The 24744-nt window shown below is 45.5% G+C and overlaps 1 protein-coding gene across 1 annotated transcript; it reads right to left on the reverse strand.

The window, feature by feature from the left end:
- Positions 1 to 1349: 1349 nt before the first annotated feature.
- On the reverse strand, positions 1350 to 20978 carry TMCO1 (transmembrane and coiled-coil domains 1). Its single transcript, XM_074876919.1, has 7 exons — positions 20827 to 20978; positions 19270 to 19347; positions 15802 to 15861; positions 12194 to 12240; positions 11495 to 11562; positions 7026 to 7170; positions 1350 to 1705 (listed from the first exon to the last, which is right to left on the reverse strand). Exons 1-7 carry the CDS (start codon positions 20894 to 20896, stop codon positions 1607 to 1609), a joined length of 567 nt encoding a protein of 188 aa, XP_074733020.1. The 5' UTR covers positions 20897 to 20978; the 3' UTR covers positions 1350 to 1606.
- Positions 20979 to 24744: the final 3766 nt, after the last annotated feature.

The raw sequence follows: 24744 nt of genomic DNA on the forward strand, positions 1-24744 counted from the left end.
ACGCTGGATGAGACGTGGCTGCCTTAGTGCCATCCTGTTGGATCCAGCAACCACATGCTGCTGAATAAACTATTTCAACAAGGCTGAGCCATGCAGGTAACAGGCTGGGGTGTTTCTGGCTCTGCTTGGGCGTGAAGCCCTTGAACTAAGAGAGGCTACACAAGGGAAAGGGGAATCACACAATGGGGGGCTGCTCCCTGGGGAAGTTTGTAGCTACACCAGACATAAGGGTAAGTAGAGAAATGCAGCTTTAGAGCCAGACAGCATCAGTATACAGTGGATGCTTTCTGTTACCTGCCAAATACTCATTTTCTGAGAGGTAGAGCATTGCATACAGGTTCCCCATTCATGATTTATCTTTAAATAATCCTATAAAAGTGCCCCATACTTATTATTAAGAATTAATCCAATATTTAGTATTTAATAAGGTATTGCACATGTTCCACACTGCCATAAGGTGTTTCAGATTTGTCCCCTTGCCATACATCTAGTCAAAAACTCCCAGTAAGAGGTACTGCGTGATAAACCTCTGGTCACAGAAGCAAGAGATCAACAGCCCCCAGGGGCACTGCCTGCTTCAGGAAAACTGGCAGCCTAACTTGAGAGTGGCAGGAGGACTTATTGAGCCCTTTTAAACAAGGTGAGCAGGTTCCAGCCAACAAGACTGATCCAGATAGTTATTTGGTGAAGCAGAAGACAGTCTAGAGAGCTCCCCGGCCTAAGAAGGAAGCCTTTTAAGATGCATACTGATCATCAGTCTGTTTAGCAGTAAACTAAGGAGCATGAACAAAAGTGCTGCTGTCATAACTACTCAGGCAATAAAGGGTTCAGTAGCAGTGGATGGTACTGATGCAATTTAACAATTTGCTCAAGTTTAAAGGCCAGGTTTGTTTCTGTAATTGAGCAGATTCTGCCTAAGCAAGCAACTTTTACAGAAGCTGTATAATGCCACAAAAATCTCTGTGGGGCTGTACTCTGCCAGGAAGACGGAGGCTGACAGTACATCCAGAAACACGTGTCACCTCCAAGGGCAGCCTGGCACAGGGGCAGGTTCCGGTGCCTGCAGTCACCCGAGCCAGTGAAAAAAAACTCACCTTCCAGGCAGCAAGTTTTGCAAAGGGAGAACTAAGCACACCTACTTGCCCAGCTCCCTACCTCACGGGACTATGGCCAGTATGGCTAAGACAAGAGAGTCACTTCACAGCATGACCGCTCTGAACGTTCCAAATTGTCTGCTTTGCAGATCTCACTCTTGCTATCCAAGTTGATTCCTACATTGTAAATTACATCAACTGCACTATATCAACATATTTTTACATGTCTTACAGCACAATTAAGAGACGCCTAAATAAACACATGCCCATGCCATTTATTTCTCAGAAACACCAGAAACAAAAGGTCAAGTTATCTTCTGAGAACTTTCTTGGTTTGATGAGCAAACAACTGCTGGTAGAATACTCCAAATGGAAAATGTTTCCAAGACTGTGGCCAATACTGCATAGGCTGTTCTTGGACATGTGAAGCCTGGTGCAGAATCCCAGCTTGTTACCTCCCAAAGGCAGTCTTGTGCACTGGTCAGACCTTCCGTGAAGGCTGTCACTGTGCTTTAGGAGAACTTCCCTGCCTGAGGTGGCGGGCCAAGGAAGCCCCCTGCTTGCTTGGTGGCAGCCCGGGAAGGAGCAAGACCGAGCATCTTCTGGATGTTCTGCAAAAAAAGAACAGAAGAGCAGGATAGTGTCAGACCAGTAACAAAGGAGACAGAGGAAGAAATCCCAACGCTGCTTACATGTAAAACCTTCCTACTAGTTTCAACAGATTCAGGTTCTCACCCACACAGCCTTACCAATCCAGCTACTATGTATTGGACCTCTAGCCCTATGCATTCAAAAAAGCTTAGCACAGAGCCAGACAACCATCCGCAACAGCTACAATGAGAGCAGGGCCACTCTCCCCCACCTCAGCAAAAGTCTTCTGATCATTAAATCCACATTTTGGTTGAGAGTTCTTTTCCACTGCCAGCTACAACACCACACAGTCAGCTGGCAGGTACCTCATTAATGTCTTTGCACACAGGTTGGTTTAAAATCAACCTACAATTTAACTGCAGTGCAACACAGGAGCAGGTTCCTAACATCTGCTCAGAGGCAGAACCAAAGCAGCCCTCGGTTTTCACAAGTTCCAGAAATCACTGTTGATGGCAGCCATCAGAGCCTGAGGGTCTGCAAGCTGGCGAGGAAGGCTCTCTCCTAATGCAGATGGAATTTGGGTCAGCAACATGGCAACCAGAGCGTGTGCCAAGTTCAAGTCAGGAGCTTAGGCACAGAATTAACATGAATGCTAGTGATGCAGACAGAACAATGGTTCGGTGGAGACATGCAGTATAACAGGACATATGTAGCAAAACCCAAAAACTGACTATTGGGATGACCTCATCTGCATCTGAGCAGGGTGTTTCAGTGGAAAACAACAAACAAGGAAAGAATTAAGTAGCAGAGCCAGGCATTAGCTAAAAACTCAGAGCAGAATATTTAAATATTATGTTTTTCTTGGTTTTTGTGAAATTCCTTTTAAATATTGCAACAGCACAAACTACAAAGAGCTAGCAGTTCTTTCAGTTTCATCCTTCACTGTAAATAACTACAGCTCAAGATGCTGCTCATGCAGTGCTGACAAAACAGGGACATCTGATGCAAAAGAAAGAAGAAACAACTGTGTCCTCCTCATGTCACCAGCTGAGTCCTAGCTATAAAGACAACAAAAGGAGGAAGGAGGATTCTCTTCAAACGTGAGTGTCCTCTCCAAAATAACTGTCAGGATAGGTCAGATAGCAATGTCACAGTTCTTGAATGTTTTGATCATGCAAGGAGAACAAAAAAAAAAAAAAAAAAAGGCAGACCAAGCTTCGTAATTCCACAGTAGCTAAATTTAAAAAAAAAAAAAAAAAAAAAATCGGGAGTCATTCCAGGTGGAGACTATGCAAAGGAAGGTTTCAGCCCACACACAAGCATGAAAGTAGAGGGGAACACTTGACAAGGAATTGCATCAGGTTTAGTCCATGGCCTACATAACTCAGCGACTGGTTGATATTCAGCAACTGAATATGTAAGAGAGCATTTCACTGTGGGAGAGTCCTTCGTGTGGTTCCTCTTCTCAGAGCGTCCTTAATCAAGAGATGGACAGAAAGGAGAAAACAAAAGTAGCAAAGGGACAGATTCAGCAACACCAGAGGGTGCTGCAGAGTCAGCAGCAGGCAGGACCAGGATCCTACCAGCTTTATTACCAGCTCACCCGTGGAGCAGAGTAGATCCTAGCAGAGCATCCATGGAAGCAAAGACATGTGCACTGCCTCCTCCCTGTTCCTTTAAGTATCAAGAGAGATGACCTGCGGTGCTAAAGTTTACTCCATCTGCTTGAATAGTTCCAAGGGGAAGAGAGATGACAACTTGTCTGTATGTGGATTCAAGACTACAGTCACTCTCCAGCATTATCCTTCCACAGTAGTCCCCATCTTGCCGTGGAAGGCAGCTTAGCCTCCTGCACTTAGCTGCAAAACAAGTTTTGCTGGACAACAATCCTGAAGTCTACACAGCTGGAAACACCAGGGCTGGGGCAAGGTCCAGCAGAAACCTGTCCTGTCTGCTGTGGGCCATGTTGCACAAGGAAGTCAGCAGAGTCTACTTGCAACACAAACAAGACCATCACCTCCAGGAGCAGGGAGGGAAGACTGTAAGACTTAAAGATACAAATTCCTCATCTGAGCTCTTCTGAAGTTTCCTCAAATGACTGCAGGAAGGACAAGAGCTGCTTCTGCTTTTGTCTTTGAGGCCCTTTTTGGGTTTGAAGACAAGACAGCAAGTGGCTCCCTGCCCCAAGACCAGGCCATGTGGGAAAGTGGACTCCTGGCAGTAGGGATAATTGCTGGCTCCCATTCCCACTGGGAACACATTTCAGAGAGAAGCAGCCTAATCTACAGTTCAGGCGTGTGTGAAAAGGAAGTGAAGACCAGCAAACGCCTGAGGAAGAGCAGCGTATTCCTCTTCACAAACAGCACAGGTGAAGGCTGGGAGCTCAGAAACAGGAGCAGGGACGGAGGATGTAACCCTGACATTATGCCTCCCGCCCAGCCCAGCAGCGGACTTTCCCAGCTGAGACCCAACTGCTCAAGGACCCCTGGAAGGCCTCTCCCAGCAACCCTCCTCTCTCCAAACAGGAAGGCAGGAGGAACTAGGGGACAGGATTTACGTGCCAGGGAGAGCTGGGAACAGCGCAAAGGAAGTTACTCACTGTGAGTTGACTATTTTGGGAGATGCTGGCCAGGTCACAGGCAGCAAGCTTCCCAGTCAGTGTTTGAAGAGTTTATCACCCCCACATGCCTGAGGACCATGTGAAGAGACTGCCTGATGCTGCTACTGCCCATCCCACTAATGTCAGTTTAATCACTGTCCAGTTTGTCTCCCCACTCTCACGTACTCCCCTGCATTTTCCTCCAGGTCACTGTTTTTTCACACACACACGAGTTCCTCTACTTCTGAGCTCCACAAGGATGTCTCTTCCCTGTCTTTGATCCCTTCACAGGCAGCTCCAGGATTTAAGGGAAGGCTGAGGGATGTATGGCCTCCTTTGTTCACAACCTGTTCCCTGACTTTTAGTACATCTCCACTCCTCCTCCTGTGTCAGCAGCATCAAGCCAGACACTAGCTCCCACAGCACTTCTTCCCCCTTGGGCTAACAGCTGTTTTGAAGCTGACCTGGCGAGATTTCCCCTTTTGCACACAGTGAAACACAAAGGATCACAAAGTTTTCACCTCCAAGGTCATGGAAAGCACTAAAAGCAAGTCTTTGGCACCATTTTAAGCCCTTAATTACTTTCTTCCCCTTTCCCCTAGCATGTCACAGCCCTTCAAAGTTCTTCCCAATGCTGTTATCACCTACATTTTTACAAATAGTAATAAAGCCAAGAGCAGGATGCCAGCAATCACAGGTTCAGTTCCTAGCTTCTGCACAAACTAATGGGGCTGGTCTCTGCCCTTCCCTTCAGGTAGCAAGGAGGAAAGAAACTGAGCTGCCTAACAGCTGGAGAATGGCAGGTATAGTTAACTACGATCACGTAGATAAGGCAGCACTATGAAGACTGCAGTCTAATACTTTGGAGCAAAACCACTCTTCTCCAAAACAGTAAAGTAACACCTGTCCTCCACAGGGCCATCAGCGTGAACTCTCAAGCACAGAGGCAATTTTTTTCCAGAATTTCTTCTGAAAGCCCAACCTACTGCAAACAGTTCAGCATTTCTGCCCAGAACCAGACTGGACCACCACTCAGTTCATGCTGTCTACTGATTTCACAATAGGAAATATCAGGAAATGCCCAGGACTAGAACTAACCACAGGAATTATATTTTTCAACCAAAAAAATCCATGGGGGATTTTTCAGCAAGGGAGTTCCCCAATCAACCCAATGGGTGCAGAAAAATCTTGCTGATGGTGCTATTTAGTTTCATATAATAATGTGCAACATTGGAAATAAGGGACGTCCCATCTAACAGGTGAGTAACAGAGAGCAGCACCAGACAAGATTGCCTGAAGGAACAGCATCAGACCATAGTATCCCAGGGAATTCAGGAAGATGATCCTAAGAGCTAAAAAGGTCTCATTTATTTCACAGCAGCAAACACTGCACCAGCTACTGGGAAGTGAAACAAGATTTGTCTTGTAGCAAACAGAATGAGGAAGTCCCTGGCCTTTGGTACTCTGAAGTTGGCCCTGCTTGGAGTGAGGAGGTGGGCCAGACAACATCCAGGTGACCCTTTCAACATAAATTGTTCTACAATTCATTATCTGCTTTCACATAGGACCAGACACAGATCCATTTCAACACAATGACCCAATACAGAGAGCTATGGAGAATTCAATTCACTAGCATGCACTTTGTGACTAAAGGAACGCTCTATTATTAAGCTGCTCCATCAAGCTCATCCAAACTTCTGACAGCAGCTGGCATAATACGCCACTTCCCTTTGCTTATCTGCTTTAAGTCTTTCTAAGTCCTTTGGTACCCCCTGAGGAAAAGCAGCAAGTCAGTCAAGGAGAAAAGCAGCAAGAATTCAGGAAGTGAATCAAAGAAAAACGAAATATAAATACAGAAAAGCAGATAATTTGCAGCTAGTTGCACCAGCATTCATCCAGTCCCCAGAGTTTATTAACTTATCCCCAGCACTCTCTGGGGGAAATTTGGCAAACAAAGTAGGCTTCTGGTTGCACTGAGAAGGCCCACTTGTCCTCACCAGCCATTCTGCCACTTAAGCAGCTAGCAAACCTTCCTGAACAGGCACTTCCCTTATCTTCACTGATGCTTCTCTTTCCAAAGGATGGGACTAACTAGCTTTCCTGGGGAGCTACGTGTAGCCTACTCTTGGCTTATACCAGACTCCCTTTCTGTGTCACATCCCTAACACTGGGAGAGACTCCACACAAAGTTCTTAAGACTCTGAAAAAAAATCAGGCAGTCGGCAAAAACAGGAAGGACAAACCCAAAAGAACAGGTTTAACTCTTTCCTCACTATTTTAGCAAATTTATGGACTGATTGAACCTTTATAGAACCTCAAGCCACAAAGCAAGTTCCCCCTGAAGGTGGTACAATTCTCTTTTCTCATAGCACTGTAAAAGTCACGATTACTAAGAAGCAGTACTTAGATTGGTTTCTAATGGAGACAATCTCTTGACATGGCAATCCACAAAGTTAGCGGACACACGCACAAGGAAAGAACCCCTTTCTGCCAACTCTGTCCTAGTGCCCTGCTGCAAGTCTCCAGTCAAGTCTTCCCCACCAGTCAAGGATAGTGGCTGTTTTTTTAAGATCCCATCCTAGAATTGCTTTGAAAATTAAGCACAGGAATGGAAACACAGAAATCATAAACAGATCGAAGATTATGCACGCAAAACCGGACGGCAGTAATAGACTCCCCTTCATGGATGGAGATGTGCTTTCCCTGCTCCAGGCATGCCAGACACACCGCAATGTCCTTACCTGTCTGATAGACATCGTGCAGAGAATGTAGAGGAAGATGAAGGAGCAGTCGGTGTAATCTTCACCCAGAAGGTTGCGGTGGGAGAGACCTTGGATGTACGAGAGGGGGATAAATGGAAGCTTTGCCACCACTCGGCCATCAAATCTAGAAAAAGAAAGCACTGAATCACAATGGGGGACAGTAAAAGAGTCTCTGACTATAGAAAGAACAACTGAGCATCTTCAACAGACCACCACAGCAGATAAGACCACGTGAAAAGCTAAAAAGCCACGCTGCCTTCTCCAGCCCACCTCTACACACACTACACCAAAAAGGCTAAATACACCTCTCTCCCAAAGCCCTCCACACCCAATCATCCACAGAGCAAGGAGACTGCCCTCAATAACAGTTTTGCCACAGTCAAAGAGTTTCATAGTGATTTAAGTGATCAGCTGGAGAAGCTGTTGGTTCATAAAATCTTGGTTGGTGTTTTGCAGTTTACTGGTGCATTTTATTTAAAAGTCAAATTTAGCAGATCACCTCCCAGAACACAGTCAGCACTTAAATAAAGGATGGATGACTATCACCCTGCTCTACTGCAGTTACTGCAAGAAAATGGGCTCTTTGCTTTTAAGCAAAAGGGCATTCTTTTAATTGGAGCATAAACCGAAGATACCTCTTCCTTTCCTTTAGCAGCTATACTTCTCAGCACAAGAAGGATGCATAAGAGAGCCACCGACAAAGCTTTTTAATACCAACAGTCTTCTCTACATTAGCTCTGAAGATGAAGGCAGTGCAGAGCCACGATGATACCACGTTTTCCAAGCAGGCTGTCCTGCTCCTGGAACTCCTCCAGGTCCACATTCCAGGGCATCAGGCAGAGTGTGAATTCTGGCCAGTTTGCAAAAATTTCTCCCAACCCAGACAGTCGACCCAATCTTTTGAAGTAAGAGTGTATGATGCCTCATCAGCATGTGTATATTTGGATGTTATTTTCTCTGCATGCACTGATTTTCTAACAGGTGTTTCTTGTTTCAAGAGATCCTAAATGAGCGTTCTTTCCTGTGGAGATGCGTTCACACAGCTACAGCTCAAACACACGCCAACTTTGTTTACATCTCACAGGCAGTTTGGCAAAAGAGCTAGGAACGGATGTTTATCTCCCTGTAACATCCCCCAGTGGCTTAAAATTCTGCGTTATTCCTGCTGTGAGAATGACAAGTACTTCAGCAGTAGCACCCTGAGGTACCTGCTTTTAATTCCAACAGCTTTTCACAGCTATCATGAAGGGGTACTGAAATGCAAAAACTCTTAGAGCAAGACTGAGAACTGATTGTATTAAAAAGTTTCTGACAAGAGAAAATTGAGACACGCAGAAGCTGATTTCTCTCCCAGGAGAAATCCCATCTGCTTAGAGGCCACCACCGCTACGGATCTCACTGCCCTAGCACACCTTTTAAGGCACAACAGTCATTCAGCTGCTCATCTTCAACACAGCATTCTGCTCTTCAGGTTTAAACCAGCTTTCTTGACACTTACATATCCTTCCAGCATGGTCCACCCTGCTGCCCCATTAGTACTGACACTCTAGTAAGAGAGAGAGCCAGTGTACTGGTTTTAGCTGGGATAGGGTTCATTTTCTTCATAGTAGCGAGTATGGGGCTGTGTGTTGGATTTGTCTGGAAACAGTGTTGATAACACAGGGATGTTTTTGTTATTGCTGAGCAGTGCTTACACAGAGTCAAGGCCTCTTCTGCCTCTCACCACCCCACCTGCGAGCAGGCTAGGGGTGCACAAGAAGTCGGGAGGGGACAGAGCTGGGATAGCTGACCCCAACTGACCCCAGGGATATCCCACACCATATGGTGTCATGCTCAGCGTATACAGCTGGGGGAAGGAGGAGGAAGGGGGGGGACACGTTCGGAATGACAGCGTTTGTCTTCCCAAGTCACCGTTACGCATGATGGAACCTGGCTTTTCTGGACTTAGCTGAGCATCTGCCTGCCCATGGGAAGGGGTGGATGAATTCCTTGTTTTGCTTTGCTTGTGTGAGTGGCTTTTGCTTTACCTATTAAACTGTCTTGATCTCAACTCACGAGTTTTCTCACTTTTAGTCTTATGATTCTCTCCCCCATCCCACTGGAGGGGAGTGAGCAAGTGGCTGAGTTGCCTGCTGGGGTTAAACCACAACAGCCAGTCATCACAATAATTTCCATTTTGGCTAAGCTGGTGCATGGCAAAGGTGAGGTACCCAGCCACAGAGCAGCAGCCTCTGCATAGTACTTGTCCAAAGGGCGACACATCATGCTACTTCCATGCAATTCCCCGCTCTTTTTATCTCCCCAGAGCAATGAACTCATTCAAGAACAGGAAAAGCAAGCAAGTGAGGCTACAGCCATTGCAGGTGTCAGCCACCCTTTTCCTCCTTTTCATACCACACCCACAGTGCCTCCATGGATGGATGACCTGGCAGTATCAGCTTCCCAGACAGAGCCTAAGAGCCTCCTGAATTCAGAACTGAATTACTCTCCTCCCGAGACAAGCAGCTGTTCTTTATGCTATGTCAAGAGAATGACAGTGCCTAAGTGAGAACCAGCTCCATCAAACCATTCTATCAGCTTCAAACAACACAGGTACAACCCACAAAAGCTACCATTCAGATATAAATGCACTAGCTACCTTGTACTGTGACCAGGAGCAAAAATTTAACTATCTAGCCCCAAAGGCCAGACAGCCAAATCTTTAGATTTTAATTCAATAGCCTCAGCTATTAGCAAGAAAACTATTTCACTTCAAACTATTACTGAGCTGTCTGGCTGCTCCTGCTGTTCACGTTCAGGATCCCTCTAAAAGAAAGATATGTCCAAAAGCTTCATGTCAATTCTGTGTCTAGTAGCATGGTCTCTGTGGGCAGGAATCCTCTAAAGAGGAACAAGACAAGTAACCTTGGTGGCCTTAAAGGAGAAGAAACCAATTAACTAATTTTTTTTTAGGTTAATATCTATGGAAGGAGGAGCCACACAGGATTTAACCAAAATCAATTCCTTCCTGAAGCTCTCGATGAACTTACAGTCCTGTCTATAAGTTCATCAAGAACTTACAGTCATAGCATACTCTGAACTGACTCTTCCCACTCTAGGAAAGTAGGGAGATTTTTTTTAGTTTGTTTTTCAGTTTGTCTCAGAGGCAGAGGTGGTGGTGTTTGTACTGCACCCAAACCGCTAGGCAAGCACTTGAAGGCCTCTGGTGCAGCACTAAAAATGCCCGACAGACGCTGTGTTGCTGGGCACATGACTCACAATGCACTTCCATCCCTGCTCAGGGCTGCAGTGAAATGAGACATCAATGACTAAAGACTGTATCCAGATTTTAAAGTCCTGTAGTGCTGTGCCCCTCTGCTCAGTTTCACAGCATTCCAGAGAATGCTAGATGCTGAAGTCTGACTAAGCTGAATAAATAAAGAGTCCACACACTGGCACTTCTGTTATTATGTTACCCCCTGTTTGCAATTTATCCACCCACAGATCTTCAGTAAAATAACAACTGACTGTATCCTGGGGACTGCCAGCAGAGAGGCCAAAGGTTTTGGTGCCCCAGAACATAAATTCCTGTTTGTAGGACAAGTACGTTGCCCAGATATTAAGCAGCCTCCTGAAGGTTATTCTAACCATACTCGTATCATCTTCAGCTTTAACAGCCAATGGGAAGTTCACACTTCAAGACTGAATCAAGTTATTAAAAAGTCAAGTCTTGGATATCTGAAACAAAGCTTCTATAACCATGCAAACCAGTTAGGGCTTTTTCTGTCTTTTTTTTTTTTATTTTTTTATTTGTTTGTTGTTTGTTTTTTTTTTTTTTTTAAAAACTAGACCTATCCCAGGTCATTTTTAAAGCAAAAGAAGATTAGAGCCCATGCCTGGACCTGTTAATATCTTGACTCTGATCACCTTAAGTAGGGCAACAACAAACTGCAATTATAGCTCATTTCTAAGGGCAAGGGAGCTGACCCAGTTTTGCCTGCGAGAGCATTCTTTGGTCACACTACTACAGCAAAGCCAAATAAGCTCAAGACTGTAGCTGCTTGCCTGACATCTACCAAACCTGCCCTGATCAAGATGTTCCCAAGCAGAAAGGATGTTAAGAGTTATAACCAGATTAAATGCAATTTGTACAGTTTGATTGCATTCAGCGTGCAGTGTTCCCTCTTGAGCAGAATATGCCTGTGGTGACCAAACAACTGCATCTTCATATGAAATATCAATCCCTTTTACGCAAATTAATTATGGTTCTTGGAGGGACTCTTGTCACCGTGTGTGTGTTGGGTTTGTGTGTGTATGGCAGGGGGTTTTGCTAGCCCCCTCCCCAGCTACCAAAACCCCCTGCCACACACACAAACCCAAACACACAGTAACAATTCAAGTGATAGAGGGAAGGTGGAGAATATATTCACCATGAAAATTTAAGAAAGATCCATAAAGTTGATACTTACATGGAGTTAAACATTCCCATCAAGGCAGTGAAGCAGAAGCCAATGGCAAACATGGATTTCATCCGAACCTGCAAGCAGAAAGGTCAGAGATAATCAAAACAGGCCTACACTGAGGGATCATGGGCTCACACCCTTAAGAACAAGCTTTGTACAGCATCACTGAAATATAGAAGGAAAAAGATGACCCAGAAGGCCAGAGAGATTGTAGAAGCAAGCAGAGAACTCCCAAAGAGAAGTCTGGTCAACAGTTGGGTACAAAGGCAGTCACAGAGTGGACCACTGATGTGAAGAGATGCTTCAAGGGAAAAAAAAAGTGCTTAAGAACTGTCCTGTTACCTTCCACAGGTTGGTTTTCTCCCTTAAGCAGGAATCAACCAATTTTTTCTTCCTTAAGCAGAAACCAACCAGTCATCAGGGGACCATTATGAAGACAGAACTTTCAAGAGGAAGTCAGACAAATTAATTCTACTTTGAAAACATCATGGAGGCTTATAAAGATGAAAATAGCTAAGGCTGGGCATGAGATGAGGCAGTAAATGCTGGAGAACTCTGTGGCTCATACTAAAATCTCTAATTAGAGATAATCCAGAAGGACCTGTCAGGAGGAAAAGCTGCTATGTCTGCCAATTGATCAAAGTCTTTCTGTCGGAAAGCTGACCAAAATCTTTAGCAATCAGGAACTGGCTTTAATTTTCTTACCATTGACAAGTCCCTGTTGTTATTCTTCAGTTTCTCTTCTTGTCTCTCTGGAAAGACAAAACCAACAACAGTTATAATCACTTATACCAACCTAGAAACCAGTGTTTTCATTTCCAGGAAGACTTAACCTTCTTGGCTCTCCAAACAAATAACACTCCCAAAACCAACTCCAGCTCTCTATGCCAGACAGTATAGAGTGAAAAACTGTACATAGCCAACTGCTCCTCCATCAGAGCCACATGCAGCAAAGCAGGCACAAAAGAGGAGGAGGCTAGAATCACACATTCAGCACTTTTGAAAGAAATGCACAGAATGTCAAATTTGCTAACTCAACCAACTAACACAGCAGCATGAGCAATGTTGCCAGAAAACAAAGACAGTGCCTCCATATCACACTTCGGAGAGACAGCAGTATCAATTTGCTGCACACCAGGGTCACCATTATAAATACATTATATAAGGATTTCATTTTGGAGGTGTCTGAAGGGACTCTGAAACTGTACACATTGCTGCACCTCACCAAGGCTAACATCCTGCTGGTTTTAGTAATGAATTTTGGACCCTTGCCACATCTAAAAGATTCTCCACAGAGGAAAGATGTTCTCTACCTCAGTTTCAGTAATACATGTATTACTATGCTTTGCAGAGAATACTTTAAAATACTACTTTGGAAATTTAGTCTGTCCTTAAGTCATCACAAAATTAAAAGATGACCAGTTTTCTGGGAAGGCATTTTCCATGCCCCTCACTGGAGGGCTGCTCTGGCCTCAAGCATTATCCACCACCTGTCACCTTTCTTGTCCCACGTCCCCATCATCCCTTGTCCACTGTGCTCCTCTCAGACTGAGGATCCAGAGGGGCAGCTAGAACCTGGAAGCAACACCTAGCTCAGGTAAGGATGTGGATGGTGAAGAAGTATCCAAAGAACAGCGTGAGTAAAGAGAGAGTGGGGATGCAGAAGGGCTGCCCAGCGTGTGAGTTGACCAGTGGATCCCTGCTGAAGTTTCAGTAGAAGAGGCCCACGGCACAGAATCTCAACAGCTATCTTTTAAGCCCCTGCTAAATACAGGGACTCACAAGTGTTACGAAAAGCAATAGCAACACCCCTATCCAATTTCTTAGAATACTCACTGCTATTTTCAATTGCTCCTAGCTACAAACCATCCCCTCTGGCAGGAACTTTCCAGACACCTGCTTCCTGACCCAGGTGGAGAGCTTTGTTCTGGGACATTTCAGCAACCACAGGCCAGCTCTTTAGGAATCACATTTGGCACAAATACTTGTTTTTTCCCTCTGCTACATAACTGACAATCTATTTTGATGGGCTAAAGGTTACATAGGGATAAAGAACACAGCCCTGATCCCTCAATACACCTGAGCTGGTTCTCACCCATTTCTACAAATTCAAACCAAACAGGCTCTGGGTATCACACCAACCACCTTACACAAATGGTCTGTTCCTGCCCAAGTCATACATAAGCAGCATTTAGGTACTTTGCTATACTGCTGGGTAGAGGCACAGAGAAAGAGGACTGGGTCAACAAGCAGCACCCTAGTGTCTAAAATCATCTTATTCTGCCCATTGGAACACAAACCACAAGGATACAGGGATACAGCACTAATAATATTTGGAAGCATTGTTGTGTTTTGTTTGTTTTGCAGTCTACCCAGCACTCACATGGACTCCTGGGAGTGTCACTGTCTTTTCTTCTAGGGGCACATGGACACAGAAAGCAGTAGCAAAGTTTAAGCTAACAAACACACTTCTTAAGCTGAAATGATTAAAGGCTGCACCATGATCTTAAAGGTGTCCTGTTCCAGCAGTGTGAAAGGTGATTTAAACACAGTGTGACTGAAGTTGGTTCACTCTACACTTAAAAATACGAAGTTTGATAAGTAAGAAACACCAAATTAAGCCTTCTAAACTTTCACCCTACCTGCTTGTGCATGATTCATCCCTTGTGTAACCAAGTAATAGCATACACACACCTCCTGCCTTATTCTGTGCACAGAACAGATGGTAACTGAGGCAGGTCTGTACCACGCCTGTGACTTATCTGTAAAGCCTCAGCTCTTTATTTATTTATTTATAACTAGAATGGTAGAATTTAAAGAACCTCCAGCACAACTAAATTTGCTGTTACAACAATGCTACATCTTGCAGAATGATCTGACATCCAGTAAGTTACAGGGATCAGAGATTTCAAAAGCAGTTAACGCTCTTGAGTCATTTTCTGAATGTCCATCTTGACATTTAGGGCCTGATTTTTCAGAAACACTAAGAATTCAGCTTCGCCTGAAAACAAATGAGACACTGAAGTTATGCGGCACTTGGGGGGGAAAAAAAAAAAAAAATATCAGTCTCGGTATCTTAGGCTTGACCAGCAAGTATGACAGCAAACAAAATCAGTGGTCATTTCCTAAGTTCTGTTCTTAGTCCCTTTGTGCTTTGTTTTTCATTTGCAAAACAAGATTATTTCAGTATATAAAAAAATTGGTGGAGCATCTGAATTCCTCAGATTCTACTGTTTATTAGTTTAGTCCAAGCACAAGTAAAATATTCTCTGCTAGGAACATAGCTTGGATGGTGCCATGCGAAAATGTCATTGCCCCACATTCAGAAGTGACCATATATAACAAGAGCATGTAACATTAACAAATTGCCTTACCCACCAAGTAGTATTCAGACTATGCAGGGATTATTCACGATTAAGAACTGAAAATGCACAAGAGGAAGAATTTTGGCTCCTGTCCCTTCAGGAGTCTAACGATAACAGGTTTTATACCTAGGAAGAACTGTTTGAAGATATGTTTATAATTATTCCCAAGCTTTGTACAGATCAAATGACTAATCCAGCTACCTGGTGTTAAAGAGGAATGAGGAAACCAACTCCCAGGAGCTCTCAGAAGTGTTCCTGCCACGATTTCTGTAATAATTTAACTGAACTTTGCTGCACATTTTACTTTAGAGTCCTGCAGATAACAGAACTTTCTAAAGTACATGTCCATTAAAGATCTACCACGTTGTTCTTGCATAGTTCAGTACTTAAGAGTTACCGTTACTCAGAAAGACTTAAGCTCATTGACAATGAAGAATGGAAAAATAAATCACTACCTAAAATTGAGCAAAATTAATTTATCAAACTTGAAATAAATCTAAGTGCAGTTACAGTTAACAGGCAAACACCTTCAGCTTGGAAGTGTTCAAATGAGAAAAAAAGGAAGATCCAAAAGAATCACAATCATACAGTCAAATAGCTATTGCAAGCTGACAGTGCACTGCAACAAAGAGCTTTGACAACAGAAGTTAGTAACAGTCATGGATAAAGGCTCAAATTGAAAAGGAAGGCAACTAGTTCAGCAAGAAGTGCTGCTCCTCTCAGTGACACTGCCCTTCTCTGCATTTGACTAAAACCATCAGGAGGCTAGATGTCTCCTGTCTTGGAAGGGTAAGGCAAAAGTGTTCCTATTCCAGTCATCAGGCCAAGAATCAGCTCTAGTACCCCTTTAAATAAAGAGTTTTGAAAGGAAGGAAAGGATAATCACTTCCATAAGTTTCTCAGTTTTTCCCCCATTCTTGGGGCACCATACTCCTTTCCCAGTCTTACCTATTTTCTTTTTCTGCTGTCGGCCTGCAGATTCAGTTATCGTTTCCTTCTTCTTTTCCACTGCCAAGTGAAAAGAAAGAAATTCCATCATATCTGCAGAGGGATACTACCACTCCTTTTCCACACACCAAACAAAACCTTTTATTCCTTCAGAGAACAGAGGCACAAAAGGAAGGTAGGTATGACTAAGAAAATAATTCAGAATCAACAAGTTATAAACCACTAAGACTGACTCCACCAAATACTTAAAAATAATTTTAAAAAAATTCAAAACCCTGGATATCAGAATATTTAAAGGGTTAATTTTAAACTCTGTCAAGAGCCCATTACATTGTTAACTGAGCAGTCTGGGGACAGTTTTGGCGCAAATGACCCTTGCTGATTTGTCATTAGTACTAGACAGTACTTTTGATTCAGCAAGTGTAATGAAAAGAGCTTTGTGGCAAGCTCTGCTCCCGATTATCTGCAGTGGGAAGCAGAATACAGGAAAGCCTGTGTTCTCGTACATCCCTTCTTCACAGGCAGGCATTCTCAGGGGAAATGCTGTCCAAGCAGTCGGCCACAGCCTGCCCATTCTTCAATTCATTAGTACTGAAGCATTTTCAATATTTTAAAAGTAGGAGCCTAAGCTCCAAGTTACTAAGACTCCAAATCAGACACTCACCAAGCATCTGCAAACAACTATCACCACAGCAAAAAGGCGAACATAAAGCCAGCATAGTGAACCTACAACACAGTAAATGGGCTGCTCATCTGCAAATGCTCTTCTGCTGACAGCAAGAAGAGCTTTTTCAGAAGTAAGAGACATTTTAATTTAAGACCTGTAACAAGACTACTACAAGAAGTGAGGATGATAAAGCGTGGCTATGGTCTAACAACAGATAGCAGCCCTTTTTTACTCTGAACTCTATGTATCTGTACCATATCTACTCTACCAAGGAATAGACTTGGCTCCTTGTTAGCTCACTGAACCAGCCTAGAGACCTGAGCATTAGGACTTATCCCACACAAAGTACTAGCTCAGCACAGATCTTCTAGCCTTGATTTCAAAGCACAGGTGAAATAAAGTCAGCCAGACTTCCACGCAACACAAGGATTTGTAGCGCTGCCTTCTGAAATGCCCATGATGTGTGTGTCAGTCACAACTGCTAAGAAAACTACACTAGTACAGACAAGATACCTAAACATCACCTCTTCCGTGGTAAGTTTTTTTTTTTCCAAAGAACAAGCATATCTCTGATGGGCAGGCTAGCACAAGGGGAAAAAACAGGGAAGTCTGCTCAGAGGGAATGCTGGAGAGAGGTGTCAGATGACACAACACACCCAACACTCACAGAATGCTCTCTCCATAACCTTTCTTATGCCAAATCCAGCTGGGGAATCCTGATCAGTCTATCCCAACCCTAGTTCACATAACCCCACGTCCCCCAACTCTAAACTCAACTGGAGAACGCTTTGTTTTCAGGCCCACCTATTGCTCCCAGCCCTAACAAGAGGGCTCCTCCAGGTCCCAGAGGAACTCTACAGCCCTAATTCCCTTATGGTTCGAACAGAACAAATAACTGTCAAGCAGTCTTGCAAACATATGTTACAACACAACAGCAATTCTAGAGACAGCCTTCAGCCTTGCAAATTTACCACTGCGTTTACCTGGGAACACTTACTATAATGTCTGCAGCAGTCTCAGACAAAGCTGCGAGAGGACAGGAAGAGATGAAACTAAGGACTGTGAGTAACAATGTCTGCTCCAGCACACTACTTGGTCCATTTGTTTTTGCAAATCCTAAAGATTGCTAGGACTCTCATGGGAGAGCTTAAAGATCTCAAATGTGTTTTTTCCTGTTTCAGATGTGTTAGATAACAGTTGAAAGGTGTGGCTCAAGTGGTCTACTTTGCAAGTTGTCTGTAAGCCATCAGGTCAGCCAGCTGTCCTTAGCACAGGAGGAAAGAGAAAACCAAACAAAAACAGAAATCAAAGCTGAATTTTCAGCAATTCCTTATTCTGTTTTACTTTTTCTTTTTTTGTTAGGGATGAGGAATCAAACAAGGAAGTTAGAAACTAATTGAGATGCATGAACCTCACATCTTTCCCTTCACAGATTATAGCCTAGCTATCGGGAGAGCTATAAAAACAAACAGCATTAAACTCTTACAGCAATCATTAAGCCCCAGAGATTAAACCCTGCTAACTGCTTTTGGAGTTCCACAGCACAAACACACTACAGACACCGACTCTAAATTTTCAGCTGGGTTTCAACTACTTTTCCAACTTGCTCTTCTGGGGCTAATTCCACCCTACACATTTTTGTCAGCCAAGTGGGATTAAAGTGAGGCAGGCAGAGATGCAATCCCCACCTCATACTGCTGTGATGACCAAAGCCCCTAATTTAGGAGCTGTGACACAAGCATGACTACACTTCAACTCTTCAGTTTATTTTGCCCAGGGGAAGGCTGGAATAAGCTAGACTGGAAAGAGCATGCTTGGGTAATATTGTTCTCCCACATACTGAGAGAACTGACATAACTGTGACATATTTTTAAGGTAAAACCAGCTCAGGTTTGGACCCAGTTGTTGTGTGCTGTGCTGTCTCTTACTGCTGCAACTTGTGTAAGGCGAATACAATTGAGTTCGAAAGGTCAGCTGAATTTCTCCTCTGCTCCTCGGCTTCTGATACAGACAGGTCCACTGAAGCACTCCATGCTCAGACCCTCCTGTTTACCATTCCTCTTAATATCCGATGCATATCTTCTGTTTGCTCACCCTCTGCTCCCTTCTCCCTTCCTCCCTCGTCCTTTGTTCAACCCCTCCCAGGCCTCTCAGATCTCCTCTCTATGGAAGTAACTTGGGACTTTTTTTTTTTTTCTATTCAACTCTATTTGTTTCTAGCTTACACTAGTATAATTTATTTTTATACCAGCTGATAGCTCAGACCTTTCTATCATGACTTTGTCTTTAGTCACCCCCCACCCTTAATCATCACTCTTACTCTTTACGTATTCTGCTTTCCTCTCATGGCATTCATTACTCAACCCTTTCTTATTACAGATCTCAAATTCTCCACTGCCCTTGAAAAGCAGAAACTCTGAACTTATTTCAGGCATCTAAAGGAATCTATGTATACAGACAATGGCTACTCATATTCAGAAAGAGAAAGATGCCAGTACCGATTTCTTACTCCCTCCTGTCCTCCATTAAGAGGAGGGGCAATTTAGACAACACAACAGGTCTTTGCACTAGCCTTCCCTCCAGCAGAAGACAAGAATTAAGGACAGAAATAAGTCCTCTTAGTACAGATTTGTGTAACTTGTAAAATTAGGCTCCTACAAAATCCAGGAAGAAAGTTCTCTCCCTTAGCAGAAGAGGCTGCAGGAATGTCTCAGAGCACAGACTATTCAATTTGGCATCTGCTAAAGCAGGATGTAACAGGAGCAGCAAGACACATTCACTAATGTCTGAAAAGTACTTACATTTCTTGCTCTGTTTTTCCACTTCAGCCTTTAATCTCTTGTATTTGTCTGTTCGGTATACCAGGACCCAAGTTATACCTGAAATAAATACTCAGCAAGTAATTAGGTATGTAAAGACCTCTTGCAATAATAGGGATACAAGTTAGTAAATACATACACAAAAAATACATGTCCTGTCTACAAAACCACATTATAACATGTTAAAGGTACCACAAATCACCAAAAAGCTATGCCATCACTTTCCTTCAAATCCTCTTCTCAAGTTCCATGTAGCAATGGTGCCTATAAAAGTCTTTAGAAGTTACCAGCTATCTTACTGAGCACTGCTGTTTTGTAGGGCTCATTCAGTACCTTCATGCTCATATTTACCAGCTGCTGCTCCCCTTAAAATCAGGACTTGATTAAGGCAGTAAATCACTACAAAATCTTTGGCATTTTCATAGCACCTAATTAAGGCCTAAGGAATAATTCCCATTCCTACCAGGACCTGCCCGTTAACAGTATCATATCTTGAAAAGGCAAATAGAAGAGACCTCAAGAGATTCTCAAGTCTAAATCCTTGCACTCAAACATGACCAAAACAAGTTGTGCCACAAGTGCAGAACCAGTGGTTTGTGAACAACTGCTTTTTTCTTTTTAGCTTTGGTTTGACAACAGGGCTGTGCTGCTGAGTCCCAGGGATCACCAGCTGCCAAGAAGTGAATGCCATAGACGCTTCTGAGGTCAACACAGTTTTGTGCTGTGAAAGGCAACTGCATCTAACCCCAAATGCAACACAATAGGGTTCCTAAAAAGCAAGTATCATATTCTACCTGGGACTCTCCCTGCTCTTGAATGCCCAAAGACAGCATCTTGCAGCTCTGGGATGAAGGAGATTTGGGGATATAGGTCAGTGCCAGGGAGAGGGAGCAGCCTGACCTTTGACTACCCCAAAAGTATCTGTCCAACCCATCCTTAAAAAGCTGTGCCTATTTCATTACCCTACCATTTAAAAAGGCTTTTCAAGCAGCCCAAGTCACCACCATTGTAAGTTCAGGCAATTTCTTCACATCCTTTCTACAATTGCTATAGAAAAACACCAGTATCCTCCTTTAGGCAGACTGAGAACTTTTAGCCCATCCTCCCATAGCCTTTCTCCCTTTAGAGGAAGCAATTCACACTGCTTTGTATCATAGGTCAGTTATGTTCAAGAGTTGTTCACCGCTGTCCTCTAGGGTGCCTATGCCGGCCTCCAAGCACCGGGCCTCAGGGGGCCCTGTGTAACCGAACCTCGTTTCACACCCTCACTGTCCTGCTCTTCCTCCGACACCTGCTCCCCCTCCCGTTCCGCCCACCCTTCCCAGTGACCCCAATGCCTCCCAGCGCTCCGGGCCTACGCGACGCAAGCCAGGAGTGGCCTCCGGCTCCTACCGAGCCCTCCCCATGCCTCCCGCGGACAGCACCACCGGGCCAGGACCGGCCCCAAGGCCTCCCCGCTCCGCCACAGCCCAGCCGGGACAGGCCCCACCGGCCCCGCTGAGATGGGGGGACGCGCCCACAACCCGGCCCGGCACTCACCCTCGGCCAGCAGCGCGGTGCACACGGAGATGAAGACGATGAGGAGGGTGTCGGCGAACATGGTGCTCATGGTGGTAGCAACACCACCCCCCGCCCCCCCCCCCCCGCCGCCGTGTCCCGGTAACGCCGCCGCGCTGCCGGAAATAGACCCCGCCACCCGGAAGCTACCGGGGGCCACGTCGCCTAGCAACGGCCGGAAGCGAGCGCCCGCGCTTCCGGGAGCCGACGCCGACCAATCGCCGCGGCGCTGGGGGAGAAGCCGCGGGAAAAGCGAGGGGCGGGGAAAGCGCGAGGAGGTGCCGCTCTGATTGGGTGATGCAGCTGTCAATGCTGGCGGCGGGGCCCGCCCCTCCCGCTGGCCTCGGGGGGCGCGGCCTGCTGCCGCGGCGCAGCCTATCATGGCGGTGGGGTTTCTCGGGCACGGCGCTCTCTGGGGAGCGGGGCTGGGGTCAGACGCCTTCCCAGCGGTCGGGGGGGCTGTCCTCCTGCCCCAGCACCCCTCGAGTCCCGCACACCTGTGCCTCGTGGTGCCCAGGCCTGTGCAAGGCCCACGGTGAGGTCCCTGCCGCCACCACCGCCCTTCCCGCGTCTCGCCGGGCCGTGGTGCCCCACACGGCTCCCTCTGGGCCGCTCCGAGGCCGTTTCCAGGGGAAGACGCACGAGGCGTTTGCTTTGGTTGTACATACCCTTCTCAGTCATGAAGGGGTTGGCTTGGAGCAACTTCCTGGTTTCTGAAATTGTGCCCTGGGTTATTTTGGCGTGAATATCCTCAGCGCACAGCAGCAGGAGGCATTTTCTGGGATTCAATATTTACAAATATTGTTGCCCGCCCTTGACCAGGATTCGTTGCTGGCCTGCACGCTCCTAGCACGACCAGCAGCGGAGTACTGAGTTCAGTGATTCAGAGGGCTGGAAGCAGGGAAGTAAATCGTACGTTGCTGTGCCTGCGTAAAATATTTGCGGGTGGGATGAGGATAAGAACACTAACGAGGACAGTGAAACAATGGCAAGGATTTAGCAGAGAGACTAATTGACTTTTATTGAGGCTCTGGTGGTTACACCTGGAGCAACAGAACTAGACCAAATCCACAAGTTGTAATGGGGTACGGAGACCTAGAAAGCAGAAATAAAGAAAAGGAAACAGGGCAGGCAGGGAAGGGCAGGTTTGTGCCTGTCCTTGCACAACGAGGAGTTTGCTGACAGTGAAGAGCGATGCCCTATGGGATTACATGCACAGAGCTGAGTGAAAAATAAGGTGAAAAGCCCTACCATCGCCCTTAAATTAAACACTCCATTCAGACAGTGACAAAACCGTAGTTCAGAGAAGGCAGTGCAAGTAGTAAGTGAGGGTGTGAGATTAGACAGCAAACAAATCCTCTGGAGCCTGGTGACATTTGCATACCAGGAAACACGAAAGCCACATGTGTGCAGGTGGCGAAGCAATGACTCAGGCATCACTGAAAGTTGCAGCTAAGCACCCTCTGTGCCTTGAGGAAAGTCCCAGTGCCGTCTCCAGGCACCGGGAGCTTTCTGCAAGATTCGGGGGGGAACTGAGAGTAGAACCCGGCCATGAGCAACAAGGAGTCCAGTGGGAGTGAGAGCCATCAAGGAGACAGGGATGAAATTAAGGATGGATACTTCAGTTTAGGGTGAGGAGCAGGAAGATGTTAATGGCTGATGGTGTGGCAGGACCCGTGATAATATTTTGTGCCCTGCTGTGTGCCACCTCGTGCTGTGCTGTATGCCATCCTCCACCATCTCTCCCTCTCTTTAGAGCTTCCTGGCTTTCCTGGCTGTGAGATGTATCAGTATCAATCAAGGCAATGTTTAGAAATACTTTCTCTTATACCGCTATGGGAAATGATTCACACAAGATCAGTTATCAACACTGAACATGGTCTTTCACAGAATACCTATGTGGCAGAAGCCAGGCCAGCAGGAGATGGTCAATGACATGAACATCTTTCCTCTCTAGTGTTCGTGCTTTGAACTGGAGGTAGAGGTGACACGGGCTCTTTGTAATTTCATCCTGTCATTTTGAATCACACCAGGATCCTTATCAGCAGGTTTTTTTGAGACAACAGAAGGCATATTACTCTCAATGGCATTTCCTTTTTAAAACAGCATTCTGTGCTTTGATCAACATGTAAAGGACAGATGAAGAGTTGGGTGCAATTTGATTCTATCTAACAAGCCTGGGATATGAGAAAAAGGAAAGCATTTGCGTAATACATAGCTCTGGACGTGTGAGTTAGAGGTCAGTGCAGTCTACAAACATTCTAGATACAGCAGAGATAATATTTATGGAGGTAACCTCAAAACCAGATTAGAGAGAGACATGTCCAAACAGATTTCATAGACTGAAGTCTCCAGACTTAAACTGAAAATAAAATTGCTTTGCACAGTATGTTAGTGACTGGCAGCTAGGAAGACGGGTGTGTAAAATTCTCAGATAAGTTTTGAAGTAAGATGAAACTAACTGGGACTTGGATTTGATTCACTTCCAGTTTACAGCCCTGGCCTGATTTTGAAAGAGCCGTTAATGTCATCTTTGCAAGTTCTCCTTGTGTTCTGTATATATAAATAAGCCTTGAATATCCTTAGCTCGTACCCCTTGAGGGCCCATCAAGAGGCATCCACTTATCCTTCCCTCTACAAGTGTGTCTGCTCCTGCCACATGTCAAGGGTCTGGCTTAGAAGAGGAATAGGAGATGAAGTGCCACGATGGGCATCTTGCAGAGATGCTCACCTCTGAGGGGGATGGACAGCACAGTCTGAAACAGCTTCAGCACAGCAGAGGTTTTGATCTGTCCCCAAGCATGGCAGCAGAGACGCTGGCAGCAGTGAGCATAGGCATGAGGAGAATCAAATAACCCCCGGAGGTCACTACGTCCTGAGGGGGTTTTGCCGTTCAGACACGGGTGTGTTGGTTGGGGGATAAGGAAGAAGAGCTGTGAATAGTCCCTGGGGCCCGGCGGTGTGTGCAGGAACCGTGCCCACGCTCAGCGCTTGGAAACTGGCATGAGGCCGTGCGAATTCACTGGAATTCATCCCCGCGGGAAGTTCTCGCCCGCATACAGCACTTCCTTCCCGGCAGCGGCCGTGCACGGTGCCATCTCCCATGCCACAAGCCGCAATCCGTGGGGGCATGGTTGGAGGGGAATGGGGAGTGGTGGGCAGAGAGGGGTCACACCTTCCCAGGAGATCCTCTCTCACATCCTGCGTGGTGAGGGCTAGGACGTGGGACCCGTCTGGCAAACATTTCCACACCTGTTTCACTGTATTGAAGTGGGAAGATAAAAACCCTGCTGAAACTTATGATCCTATGAACAGTGCTGGGAGGAATCTGAGGACACCGCTTAGGCCATCCCCTGCCCCAATGCATGATCAACTCTACTAAAAAGTTTCTATACAAGAGCTTACCTAGTGCATTTTTTTTAAATCCACAGTGGTCGAGAGTCCTTACTCTCCCTAAACAACCAATTCCAAGACTTAGCCATTCTCACACTTAGAAAATGTCCCTGAATGGCTGTCTATCCTGAATTGCCCTACTGCAATTTGAGCTGGCAACATTTTGTTCTAATCCCCACGGGTAAGAGAAATGTATTCCCTTCCTGCTTGTGGCAGCCTTTTATGTATTTGGAAACAGTTATCTTGTGTCCCCGCAGCAATCTCTTCCCCAGACTAAACACGCCCAGTTCCTGCAGTCCTTCTGCAAAGCCAGACCCCAGGCTGTCCCCGAGACCCCGCTGGAGTCTCTCCATCAGGTCTCACCTTTCTCAAAACACGGCGGGCAGTGGCGTTGGTACCCGGCAGAGGGTGAGCTACCGTGTCCTGCTGACGTTTGTATGTCCCAGTGGGACATTTGCCTTTTTTGCAGCAGCACTGCGTTGCCTCTTTGATCCACTGTACTCTCGG

This window comes from Strix uralensis, chromosome 8 (assembly GCF_047716275.1).
Source record: "Strix uralensis isolate ZFMK-TIS-50842 chromosome 8, bStrUra1, whole genome shotgun sequence".
NCBI lineage: Eukaryota > Metazoa > Chordata > Aves > Strigiformes > Strigidae > Strix > Strix uralensis.

What these genes read in the sequence shown, in the direction of transcription:
- TMCO1 (XM_074876919.1), bottom strand. Translation starts at nt 20,896, where the DNA reads ATGAGCACCATGTTCGCCGACACCCTCCTCATCGTCTTCATCTCCGTG. An exon ending in CACCGCGCTGCTGGCCGAGG is followed by an intron (nt 19,348 to 20,826) that starts GTGAGTGCCGGG and finishes TATTTATTTCAG; the next exon opens with GTATAACTTGGGTCCTGGTA. An exon ending in ACAACAGGGACTTGTCAATG is followed by an intron (nt 11,563 to 12,193) that starts GTAAGAAAATTA and finishes TTCTGCTTGCAG; the next exon opens with GTTCGGATGAAATCCATGTT.